The sequence below is a fragment of the Corvus kubaryi genome, unplaced genomic scaffold (genome assembly GCF_017639235.1).
Source record: "Corvus kubaryi isolate FWS band 111438036 unplaced genomic scaffold, C.kubaryi_AGA036_p1.0 132, whole genome shotgun sequence".
NCBI classification, from domain to species: Eukaryota; Metazoa; Chordata; class Aves; order Passeriformes; family Corvidae; genus Corvus; species Corvus kubaryi.
This window is the reverse complement of record NW_024580666.1, coordinates 2,910,931-2,923,210: the sequence shown is the minus strand read 5'-3', so window position 1 is coordinate 2,923,210 and position 12,280 is coordinate 2,910,931. Positions and strand designations below refer to the sequence as shown.

The 12,280-nt window shown below is 43.6% G+C and overlaps 1 protein-coding gene across 1 annotated transcript in view; it reads left to right on the top strand.

Moving 5' to 3' along the window:
* GATA6 (GATA binding protein 6) overlaps nt 1-12,280 on the top strand; it is a 71,650-nt gene that overhangs the window by 22,200 nt on the left and 37,170 nt on the right. The window contains exon 7 of the mRNA XM_042029927.1: nt 5,420-5,514. Within this exon, the coding sequence (XP_041885861.1) occupies nt 5,420-5,467 (48 nt within the window). The 3' untranslated portion in view covers nt 5,468-5,514. The remainder of the gene's footprint in view (nt 1-5,419; nt 5,515-12,280) is intronic.

Here is a 12,280-nt window from a genome sequence, read left to right as displayed (position 1 = left end):
AAGCATCTACTGGCTAAAATGCCCTTATTTGTGATTTTACAAGTGTTGCCACTTAAATGGATAAAAAAGCTGTTGCTAACTGTCTTGCAGATTGTTCAGCCTTAGCTAGGGTCAGCATCCTTTCTTGTTTCCCTTTTCCTTTTCCCTTTTTCTTGCCAGGGGTATTGTTTGGTGTGCCACTTCTGAAAAGCTTAGCACATAACCCATACCTGCTGGGTGTGTCAGAGCTGCATTGCTCGGAGTTACCATAAAGCAGGAGGTTTAGACAAGCATGTTCCAGTTTGGGGCTGCTGACCCAGCAGAAAAGGTCATCGGGTTGCTGATGCTCTTGCTGGCAGCCTCTGGAAGGCCACGTTGCTTTGAAACCCTGTGGCAACATTTAAAAGGGCTCCTAGGAGGCCCTGCTGCCCTCTCAGCACCACCTTAACCCAGGGTCTATATTAAGGTGCTTCCTGCAGAAAATAAGTGTTGCAGGGGGCATATATAGATGCCCTATGTGAAAGCCTTCCTCTTGGATCTGAGGATAAAAATGCTCTTTTGGGTGATATCAGGGAAAAAAAGCTGTAGAACCCCCCCAATATTTCATAGGGAAGGTGTTTCCAATTATTTCTTACCAGCAAAAACAATCAAGAATGGGATACTTTGCCTCCTTGGACTGGAGGCAGGGCTGTCAGGTTTTCAACCCTCTGTAGGAGTCAAGTGGGGTGCAGCACCATGTTGCCTTACTGAAAAGGTGCTGAAGATCTCAAAGCCAGGTTCTGTGTTATGATTTTATGTAGAAAAAGACTGTGAGAATGTACCTCCATACTTAGCACAACTGCCCTCCAAGTGTGCCGATTGCTGGAGCTGCTACTCCTAGATGAAATAAAGGTTTCTTTATTTTTTTATTCTTTTGCCTTGTAGTCCTGCTGAGCCAGCACAGCTCTGAGTGCGTGAGCTGGACTTTGCTCTGGCTCTTCCATTGCGGTATCACTGCTACTGATGGATGGTCTGGACAAACGCTTTCCTCACTTACCACCTTTTCTCTGTAGTGACAGCCCTGGGCTGGGCTGCGAAAGAGCAAAGAAATGGTTTGACCATGGGTTTTGGTTACTAGTGAGACTGAACAAGACAGGTAGACCCCAGAGCATCTTTCTAGTACCAGAATAAAGCTTCAGAGTTGACATTTGGAGGTGGGGGGAAAAGGCATATGCCCACTTGTCATGTTAACACCTTTTCTCTGGAAGGAGTAAAAATTAAATACTGAATGTCCCAGGGCATCTGCTTTAGGGTCCCCCATCAAGAAATATTAGAGGCTCAGATTTGCTTGGGTGGCCCCTCAAGATCAGACTGCTCCTGTCCATGCGTGTTACTCTGGCCTCCAATCTTCCCTAGGTTCTAGATTCTGTTTTAGTAGTCTTCCCAACACCCTCACCCACAATCATACTTTCTTCTGCTCAAAGTGCTTGAAATAAGATGAGATCCCTACTGTGGCTCAGAGCGGTATTTTTCAGCATGTCAGTGAGGGTGTGTGCTGGTGTGGTAGGAGTGCGTGCAACAGCTGCCAGACTTGGGTGGGTGACCTAGAGAACCAACCCAGGCAAAGAGAACCAGCCTTGCACAGGCTGCCTAAAGGGAGTAAGAGGTGCCTGGCTGTTTCCAGAACTGTATGTGGGCTTTGTTTCCTGTGAATGATCAGAGGGCAAAAATCTGGGCGTGAAGTGAGGAGCCAAAGTATTTGATTTTTGTTTTCCTGCTGCAAAGCTAGACAAAGCCATACATCAGCTCTGTAACATTTGCCATCTAGAACTTGGGTAATTTAGTGTCTGTTCCTGCACAAAAATAATATAATTTCTGCTCCTTTCCAAGAGGAGAAGGGATTTAGGAATGACACCCTGTCCTTCCTATTGTGAGCCTTATTTGAGCACAGGCTGCAGAAACCTGAAATGGACTTCAACCCTTCCTGTGTGCTTGCAGCTCCAGATCTTCTTTTATCCAGCTGTCATGAACTTCATTCCTCACAGATCCTCCAGTGCCTAAATCTGTATACACTGGACATTCCAGGGTTTTGTCAAACACATTGAATTCAGTATTAAAATATAGGGCAAGGGTTGTTGCAGTGGGCCAGCAAGGAGGAAACTGAAGGCTTGAGGAGCAGTTTCATGTGCCTTCTGCTCCATACGCTGCAAAAGGCTTGAGGTCTTCACTGCATATTTGTAACATGTTTTGGAAACACTTCTTAATGTTTCCTCAAAGCTATCTGATGGAAGTTGGTATCATATCTAGGAGAGGGGAATAGAATTTCACAGAATCACTGAATCATTTAGGTTGGAAAGGACCTTCAGGATTGTCAAGTCCCATCTTTGATCTATAAATATAGGTGCTTGGGTGGACACACCGTCAAACAGGAGTTGCCAATGTTGTAACCAAAAGTGCTAATGTACTCCTTGAACAAATAATAAGGAAAATAGTGAGTAGGAGTAAGGAGGCAATTTTACTTTGGAATGCTGCATCCAGATCTGGCACCAACATTTGAAAAGGGTGTATAAAAATTGGTGAAGATAGGGAAGAGAATCACTGAGATGATTTACAAGCTGAGGAAAATATCTGGTCTTGATAAATTCAAAGACCATGGTCTGCTTAGAGTATCTGAAGGAAGATTAAAATATGACTGGTGTAGTAAGTCCCTTCATGGAGAGAAAATGATAGGTGCTAAGAGGCCTTTGACCTTGCAGAGAAAGACATAACAAGATCTAGTGGCTAGAAGGTGAAGCTGGATTAATTAAAAAGATAATTTAGCATCAGCTGAAACAGTGAGCATAATTAGTGATGGGAGAAATAGCAAGGGAAGAAGATGAGTACTCAATCTCTTGTTGCCTTCGCAACAAAGCAGTCTGGAAAATCAGCTTTAGCTGACCAAAAGTGACTGGGTTCAGGACTGAGCATGTTGCATCTGCTGCATCATGATTTATAGGCCGGATTAGTTTCCATTTGGTCTGAAATCATATTACTTTTTGGGATGAGACCCAGTGCTAAGACCTTGAATTTTTGTTGTTATTAAAAAACCCATGGCACTCTTCCTGAGAGCTGTGGTAAACACTGTGGTGTTTTGACCCAGTTTCAGCATAAGTAATTATTTTTTTGCATACCTAAAATGTCCTACTTCCTCTCCAAAACTGTCCTGCATCTTTATTGTTTCCTGTTAAATACATCCTGAGTTCCATAGAAGAAAAGGCGGCTTTTCAAAGTTGAACAAACAAGACTTGAAAATCTGTCCCCTCTTCCAGCACAGCACAGAGACAGGGGCTGCTGAGCAACCCCTGCTCTTGGACAGGCAGGAAGGAAACCTTCTCTGGAAACGGCAGTCTGCAGGTCTTTAGTCTGTGACCTTTTGATGCTGTGAAGACCACAGCCTGAAGAAGGAACAGAGGTGTTTGGGTCACCTCACAAAAGTGGCAATTTGAAAAAAAAGGTGAGTGCAATGGGAGGTTTAATTAGGGCACTGAACCCCAACTGGAACCCAAATTCTACAAGTCCTTCTCATGGGAATAAATAACACTTATAATAGTGCTGCTTTTTGTGCCTTGCTTACAGAGGACCCAGTCTTGTGGCATGAGAGGCAGGGGATGAGCTTTGTCTGTTTGGCTGGTCATGTATCTGATCCCTTTGCAGTAGAGAGGAGCCCAAACCATCCAGGTAGATCCTGGTGAGCGTTCCCACTCTGAAGGGGTTTTGCACAAGCTTGGCAGATGTGCCTCTCAGGAGTGTCCTTGCTGGCAGGAGAGGATGCACATGTTTGGCCAGGGCTCTGGGGAGGGAGAGGGAAGGAGGCCTGGTGGAGGGGAGATCTGCCTTGCCTCAACTGCAGCATCACGAGGAGCTGCTTGTGGGCAGCCTCTGCTCGCAGTGACTCAAGGTGCATGAGGACCAAGAACCTGAAGCTGGCCTTCTCTGAGCCTGCAAGCACCTCTGGGAAGCTGAGAACCCCCATCTTCTGTGTGTGTGTGTGTGTGCAGCGTCCTAATTTTCTTATAATTAGATCTTCTACTCTGTGTCTTTTTTCTATCATAATCCACAGTTGCCTGTAGTTGTTCCATTTTACCTGAGTAGAAGTTTATTAAAAATGGAACAGTGGGGATGATGAGCCCCCTCTAGATCAGTGACAGAGACGAAAAGTAGTGCCTGTGAGGTCTGGGGAGACCCAGCTATCCCAACATTGTGCACACTACGGCTGGGGCACCTCTTGGGCTTTCCATGACTTGGACAAGATATAAGGTTCTGCTCTTCACTGAGTTAATGACATATGTCACAAGGTTCATCTAATTTAATTTTATTTTAAACTATTAGAAACCTGTCAGCCTGAAACAGGCTCCTAAAGAAGCAATACTCCCTTCCTTAGGATAATGTCATGTTCTGTAGTTTCCAGTAACTTTGACATGTCTTTTTTTTCTTTCCAGATCAAGGCAAGGGTCTGGAGACTGAAAAGCAGCATTACTATTTTAACCAAAGGAAAAAAAAGTTGCTCAAAAGTTTGACTAACAAAATGTTTATTATTATTGCAAGCATCAAGTGATACCTTCAAGGTTTTTTAAAACATGTGGCTACACTCAGAATAGGCATGGAATAATTTTACTCTGCACATTCCGGGGACTCTCAGAAAATTAAAAGATAACTTCTCAAAAAAGAATTGATAGGATTAAATGCGCTCTAGGCAGAAGGAGGCTAGGGATGCCTTTAAAGTTAGAGCTCTCACTTTGTTATCCAGTCTCATGCTTTGCTCTGGGTAGTGATAAAGTTTCTGGGACTAAATGAAAGCTTTGTATAAACAGGAAATTCAGAGAAAATAGCTTGGCTTTCTATGTCTCCATGATCAATTTTCAGCAAAAGTAAGAAACCTCAAGCACAGATTCCAGCAGACTTGGGCTTTGTAAACAAGATGCCACTGTCTTACCATTTCTCTGTGTCAGAGCTCATCGGGGAAGACATGGACAGGCACTGACAGCTGTGTGCTGTCCCCCTTCTCCAGTGTGAACAAGTCCTGATCCCACTGCTTGCAGTTTTCCCTTGTGCAGGTAGCTAGGGGTACATACTGGAGCACTTGCTTCAGCATTGGGCTGCAGGGTCAAATCTGTCACACTGCAAAGCACTTTCTTATCTAAAGCAAAGGATTAGCACTTCTGAAATGAGCCATACATAAAACACTCACGGAAAAACTGAAAGAAACTCATATTTCACCCCAGTTATGTACTGAGGCACTATGATATTGGTGTACACTCTACTTTTTCTGTTCCTGTTAGTCATCCTGAAAGGTGGTCAGGATGCTTCACTTGTGTTTCAATGTATGCTACTGATGGGGAAAGCTATGTGAGTGACATGTTAACCCTGAGGTTTCAGCCATGCATGATTCTGAGAAATCTTACCCTTGCCTCTATTCCCACAGATTTACGCTGAGATCTTCCACATCCTCCCAGCCCTACGTCAGCTCTAACTCCCCTTACGGTCAGGAGTGAAACTCCTCACATCTCAGTGGCAGAGGTGAGCACTGATTTATAATGAACATTTAAAAGAGATGAGCCCAGCCAGGAATTATGGCCAGCTAAAGCAGGCAAGCACACAGGAAGCAGATCAAGCCTTTTCAACAGAAGCTTTGGAAGATATTCAAATTGCTGTTCTAAACTAATGAGTTGAAAGTATTTGGTTTTCAAAAAGAAAATTCATTTTCACTACAGCCAGGCTTCTTTGACTGGAATACAAACGTTTTGCAAAGCCTTTTTGGTTGAGAAAATGAATTTTTGGTTATATCTTCTATTGTAGATTTTCTGATAGCAAACTTCTTATTGGAGCTAAGGGAAATTCATAATTTGCCAAACTTCTTATTGCAGTCATTTTGGCACAGTCTGCTGTTGCCCTTTTTGCATCAGAGAATACTTTTAGACACCCCAGGCACTATGGCTACATGCTGTCCTGAAGACAACTGCCCCCAAAAGAGAGTCCTCCAGAAAGGCATACTGTGGCCCATGAAGCCTATATGAGTTTAGGGCTGTGTAGAGGAAACATAGCCCAGATTAGATGGATCTTTTAGGTAAAATCCCTCTAAGCAGAGAGGGTTCTTAGCCCTGTAAGCAGACAAGGTAGAAGTACTGATGAGAGACAGCAGTGACTATCTGAGCTCTCTTAATCACTTAAGCTCGTTAGCCACTCTGTCTTCAGTCTCGTCAGCGGGTGAATGGGGGAAAGGGGAAGCTACCCTCAGCTGCAGATTGGCCCCTGACACATGAGCAGCAAGACTGTGTCTCAGCCAGCAGGCTTGGACAGTGTGCATCCAGAGAGGGCTTCCCCAGCCCTAGGGAGAAGGCAGCTTCATTTTCCAGCCATAGATAAGATTAGATTCACTCCTCTGTTCTGTGTGTACTATTCTGCTTCTATGAATTAAACATGAAGCCAGGGAACAGGACAGCATCCTTCTAGTAATAACCACAGAGCAGATAATTGAAAGAATGAATGTGAGAATTTCATTGTTTGAAAAGTTAAGCAGCGGACTTGAGGCATGCAGTATGTTTTTAATTAGCATTATTATTTAAAGTGAGCAATACTGAACAGGCTCCTTGAGTTCTCTGATAGCATATTCATTAGCTAATCAGCAGAGCTATTATTTTCTTTAAAGTATGCCCTACTTTGTGGTACTAAAGTACACACACTGATTTACTGGTAAGGGTAATTAAAGGGCATGTCATAAACACCACTGACATCATGGAATACTGCTCTTTAACCATCTTTCCAGCTAACCCTTCCACATGGAAAACCAGGTATTTTGCAGCTGACCCTCACCTGGTGTCAAGCATCCATTCTCCCTCTACTAGCATCTCTGCAGTTTTGTGAACCAATGGCAGCAGAGGATGTAGTTTTGCATTTATGGTTTCCCACACACATGAAGTGTATGAATTTGAAAGTCTTTCATACACCAGCCTTTGCAAAAGTCTCAACGCTGCTCACAAAACAGTCTTGTGCACAATCTTCAAAGGAGAGCCTACACATATCTAACCTATGTTACTTAGATGTAAAGCCCTCCTGGGGCTGGTGAACTCCTCAGAGAGTAAGAGCTTTCCACCACACATCCCTTGCACTTAGGTTTTCCCTGAAGGTGGAAATACAGCCCCTGGTGGTATATTCCTTTCAGGTTCTGAATGGAAATCTCATGTATGAGGGGAAGGCCAAGTACGTTGGAACAACTGTAGCTAAACTATGCATTCCAAACATATATGTCTATGTAGCTCTACATATGGGCTGCAATATTTGGAGGACCTTCAGCACTCAAGTCTGAAAATCAGGGGTGCCTTGCATCCAGCTGAGCTAATGGCTTGTAAATGCTGTACTGGAATGTGGGCACACGAGTGAGCAAGGTATCATTAGCCCAGGTGGTTCCTCCTTCTCGCCTGCTTTTTCTCCTTCCTTCTTCCTCTTCACCCCTCTTTTTCTCCTTCCTTCTTCCTCTTCTTCCCTCTTTTTCTTCCTCTATGCCTCTATGTTTCATTCTGTGCATTTTGTTTTGTTTCTTCCCAGCTATAGGTCTGTCTCCCACATATTTTTGGACATTTGAGAGATTGAAAGCATCTTTAAATACACAGCACCGAATAAAACCCCTTCCTGATTTTTTTCCACACCATTTATTAGATTCTTCAGTATAAGAAAGTTGTGTCTATCTTTACTGAAGTTCATTTAGTGATATCATTCCTGATAGCAGCAATAAGCAGGTCATAAAAATAGAATGGATAATCATCTTCCAGTCTTGAAAATGAAAGAAGCAAAAAAGATACATACCAATAAGAAACAAAATGCCAAAAACATTATTTCAGAATATGGCAAAATATTTTTATATTTTAAAGATTTATATTCCTGTTTATTGTGAAGATGTCCACTTCCAGTGCAGATGACTGGCTTCATTTGTGATTTAAAGTAATGGCCAAAATTCTGTTCTGATTATGAATTACACACTTAAATGAGTGTTTGCTCTCTTTTCAAATGAAAATTACCAAACACAATGGGATAAGCCCACTTGTGCAGCCAGGGTGCTGTCATGTTTTCCTATTACTTTTAAGTTGGAAAGTGCTCTGTCCTCCCTCCACTGCTGAGATATCCAGTGGGGTTTATTATCCCCATTTTATGGATCAACAGGGATTTAGAAAGCCTCTGTAGTTTCCCTAAAATCTCACAGGAGTCATTCACAGACATTTACTGAGTATCTTCCAGATCCTAGGCAATGTCCCAGCTGGGGACTTTTGTAGTACTTGTCACTACCAGGACACAGGCAGTGGTGTGTGACAGCTCCTATTAGTAACTACATGGCATGGCATGGTTTTGGTTGGGATCACCTAGCATTCTCCCAGCTGTTGCCCCTGGTTAGGGAAAAGCATCTGGGCCAGGACTGCTCCTGGTTTGGACCTCCTGCTTTGGAGAGTGAGAGCTTAGCCAGGAGGACATAGGATGTGCTTTGCAGTACTCCTCCTTTAACTGTTCCCTGGCCCATTTTATTTCCCAGCACAGGTACAGCCACTTGGCATGTATTTGTGGTTTGTGTTTGTCTGCTGGCACGGAAGTGACATATTTGAAGACTGGTTGGTGAAGAAAGAAGAGGAAGCACGATATGAAACCTAGATGAGTCCTATGTGACTCTGAGCCAAGCCCTGGCTCAAGACTGGGGATATGTTTTCATGAAGGAACGTGATTCTCTGCCCATGCAGTGTCAGCACAAAGCAGAGATAGGCCCCAACACGTGACCCTTTAGTGACTGGTTTGAATGGAAATGTGTGATTTCTGAACAGATTTATTGTGCAAGCAAAAATGTATTTGCTAAAGATTACAGCGGTGTGTTTGCTCTGGATGCTGAGCCTAGGAAAAAAAGCCTGCCCTGTGTGACTTTTCATAACACAGTGAAATAAGGTCTGTGGTGTCAAATACCTGTTTTAACTTTGTTAGCCCTCTCCCATGGTCTGCAGTGCGGGGATTAGGCAATGGAAGCAGAGTAGAGCCAGGGATGTAGAGCCCGCTCTCTGGCTCAGACTCCAGCTCCTGCATCCCCTGTGGATGTCATTGACAGACCTACTTACCACTCACATAGCCACAAGGTCTATGCCAGGAGTGGAACCTACACGCCCATTGTTCCCTGACCTTGCCAAAACTCCTCTCTGCACCATGTGTCGGGGGACATCAAGGAGCTCTTTGGCCCACTGGAGTCCTTGGAGTTCTTCCCTAATCTTCCTCAAGCTTCTGCTTCTCACCTCCCTCTCAGGGTATCAGGGACCCAGGAGCCTCTGCTGTTGAGAACTGGGACTCAGACTTGGACCTCTAATTAGTCATTATTTCTTCAGATAGCCAATATTATTACCTTTATGCTAGTGGTATCACGTTGTATAGTCGCATAGCTGGAAGGTTTGTGCAGGAGTTAAACTATGATTCTGCTACTGTGACCATTACCCCTGAAACTCAGCAGCTAAGGAGCTGGGTCCCTTCCCCTTCAGAGCTGTTTTGCAGGGTGGGTTCGTGACCATTTCCACTGAGGATAACTCATAGGCCACATAGTCTAGCAGGCAGCCAACCCTCCCTGTCTGAGACCATATGTGTTCTGGGATTGTGAACCACACGGGTTAGGGGGACAGGGGTGTCTCAGGCTTTTTGATAAAGGCAAGGGGATGCAGAGTGCCATCTGGGGAACTCCACAAGTCTAAATCCACCCTGCTTCTTTTGTCTTTTTGAAAAAAAAATTAAAGCACTTAAGTGACTGATCTGTAACATGCAGACCTCGGTTTGGTTTGGAACTGAAATTCAGACACACTTGTACACAAAAATTAAGAAATGTGATCTTATAGGCATACTCAGGGTCAGCTGATAAAAATAATTCTTTTGCCAGTGTGTTGAATCCACTTACCAGTTCTATCACTCAATTTCCCTGGTAGAAACATTCCTGGGACTTTTTTTTTTTTTTTTTGCTGATATTCTGCTGCACTGTTTGGAAAGAGAAATGCAGCCAGCTGGCAAGTTATCTTGGAGTTGTCCTTGTACAAGGGAAAATGGGGCTTGATTTGGTCTGGAGGTCTGCTAACATTTGCTGCTGTGGCATTTTTGCCAGTCTTCATGACGCCAGCGTACGGAGGAATGCTGCAGCACATGGATTTGAGGTGGTTTGTTTAGTGTGAGGGTGTCTGTAGGAGGAGTAGTTTCCTGAAAGGAACAAGTGGAGTGGCTGACCTTGCACTGATTCTGCTGACAGCTCCTGCTTGAAATAAGGTTGCCCTGGTCTAGTGCAACATCACTCACCTCCGGTCAGGGAGTTTCAAACTGTTAGGAGACACAAAAGAGCAATATAAGGAGTCACATCCAGAGCCATCCCTCTGCACCAAACATGGGATCTGAGCACATGAAGGCTCTGAAGAAACTCAACTCCAGACTGAAGGCTGCAGTGGGTTTATAAAAGAAGTTTCTCAGCTCTGCCCGTCTTCAGCCATCAGAATTCAAATCTAGTTCTGGATCCCAAGTCATGCTAAAGGCAAGAAAATGGAAAATATCCTGAAATAGCAATCAAAATGATCTCCAAAGTACTTGTTTTGCAAGGCCAGCAGGAACAGTATCTGCATAGCTGTTACTTAAAAACATGAAAATCAAACAGCACTGTTGAAAACTGATTTAAGGGACTGGGCAGATTCAGGTGCAAGGCAGGAGATTGAATGTTTTGCCTCTTTGCCCTCTTCATGCTTTATGCCTTGGAAACCTACCTATGTCCTGCCTGTTAATGAACATCTGCTTTTGATTGTCACAAACCCATATATTTCAGTAAAATAAACATACCTGATCTCCACTTGGGAAAGAGCCTATTGTTTCTGCTGTGCCAGGTTCAAATATTGCTTTTAAATCAGAGATGGCCATTTTTTTCTCACTTGCCTAATAGTTACCTTTAAGTGCTAAATGACTCCATCAGGAATTATGCTTTTGTGTTTGGACTAGCTGCAGGACAAGGGCTGAAATGTGGCCTTTTCTTCGGTGTCTGATGGATCCTGTGTTGAAGGACTATCTCCTGGCTATACTGGCTGTTGGTGTTAGAAAATAAATATATCTTCCTAAGCTAATTCTGTGTTAGTCCAGCTGGAGACTGAACTAAATACAAGTGACAACAACAGAACATGGCCTTACCAAGTCTATTCATCTTACCTGGCAATTCTGAGCTGCTGTCTTTATTGAAGCCAAGAAAGCTGTTACCATTGTGGCTCTCTGTCCATGTGACTTCATGCCTGACAAGGGCTCCAGAAACCTGCACGATAAACAAATAGGGTAAAAATATATGTGTGCAGTCACCATGAAAGCTGTACAGGGTCGGAACTCCTGGTTCTCCAGAACAGAGAGACCTTTACAAGTCATGATATGGTGTTTGCTGCTTGGTGACCTATCAATCTTATCCTACAGCATGAAAATCACTGTTTCTACACATGGGATAAATCAACATATATTGGTTTCATGTTGACTATTGGACTACATGACCATGACCATTTTTATCATGATTTTGGTTGTGCCTTACAACAGTGCTGTGAGCAGCTGAGAATTCTCACCTTCATATTTCAGTCTTGGTTTCAACTAGACTCTGCAATTAGTTGTGAAGTAATGGGGGTAGGAATGATTTTCTACTTGAGCGAGTAAAATGTTCAAGATTTAATCCTACTTATTTATATATTTAGTATGTCCTACCTAGATGGCAAAAAAAAAAACCATTTAGCAGTTTAATTGTAGGGAAAACACCGGGCAAATGTACTGGTTGAGATCAAATATCCTTCTAGTCCAATACTCTGTTTATAAAACTGTTTACAAAAAAATGGCGACTTGCTTGGGAAGCACGAGAACAGCACACATAGGTATAGTTTCCTTGAAGTCCCTTGAACACTGTACATTTTCAGCTCAGAATGGTTTGGACTTTCCTAGCCACCACAGCTTGCTTATCTAGTAGCTTGCAGTGGAGCTCTTGTCCAGAGCTTGTCCTGTTCCTTCTGGCTGCACAGGTACCTGCACCTGCTGCAAGAACCAACACCCACTTTGGCTTGCCATGAACCCTGATCCTATTTGCTTCATTTGATGGTTCCTAGGTCATCTTTTGAAGATACTCTGGACAGTTGATCCCTCTCAAGTCACTTCTGACAGATGACTGTCTTTAATGTCTCAAAACCTGGATCCTCCAAGAGCATGTGGTCCACATCACGTTGACTCTGCTTATTGCTATTTGAGAGGAGTGTGGTGGTCCACACGCAGTGTTTTGCATCAAAGG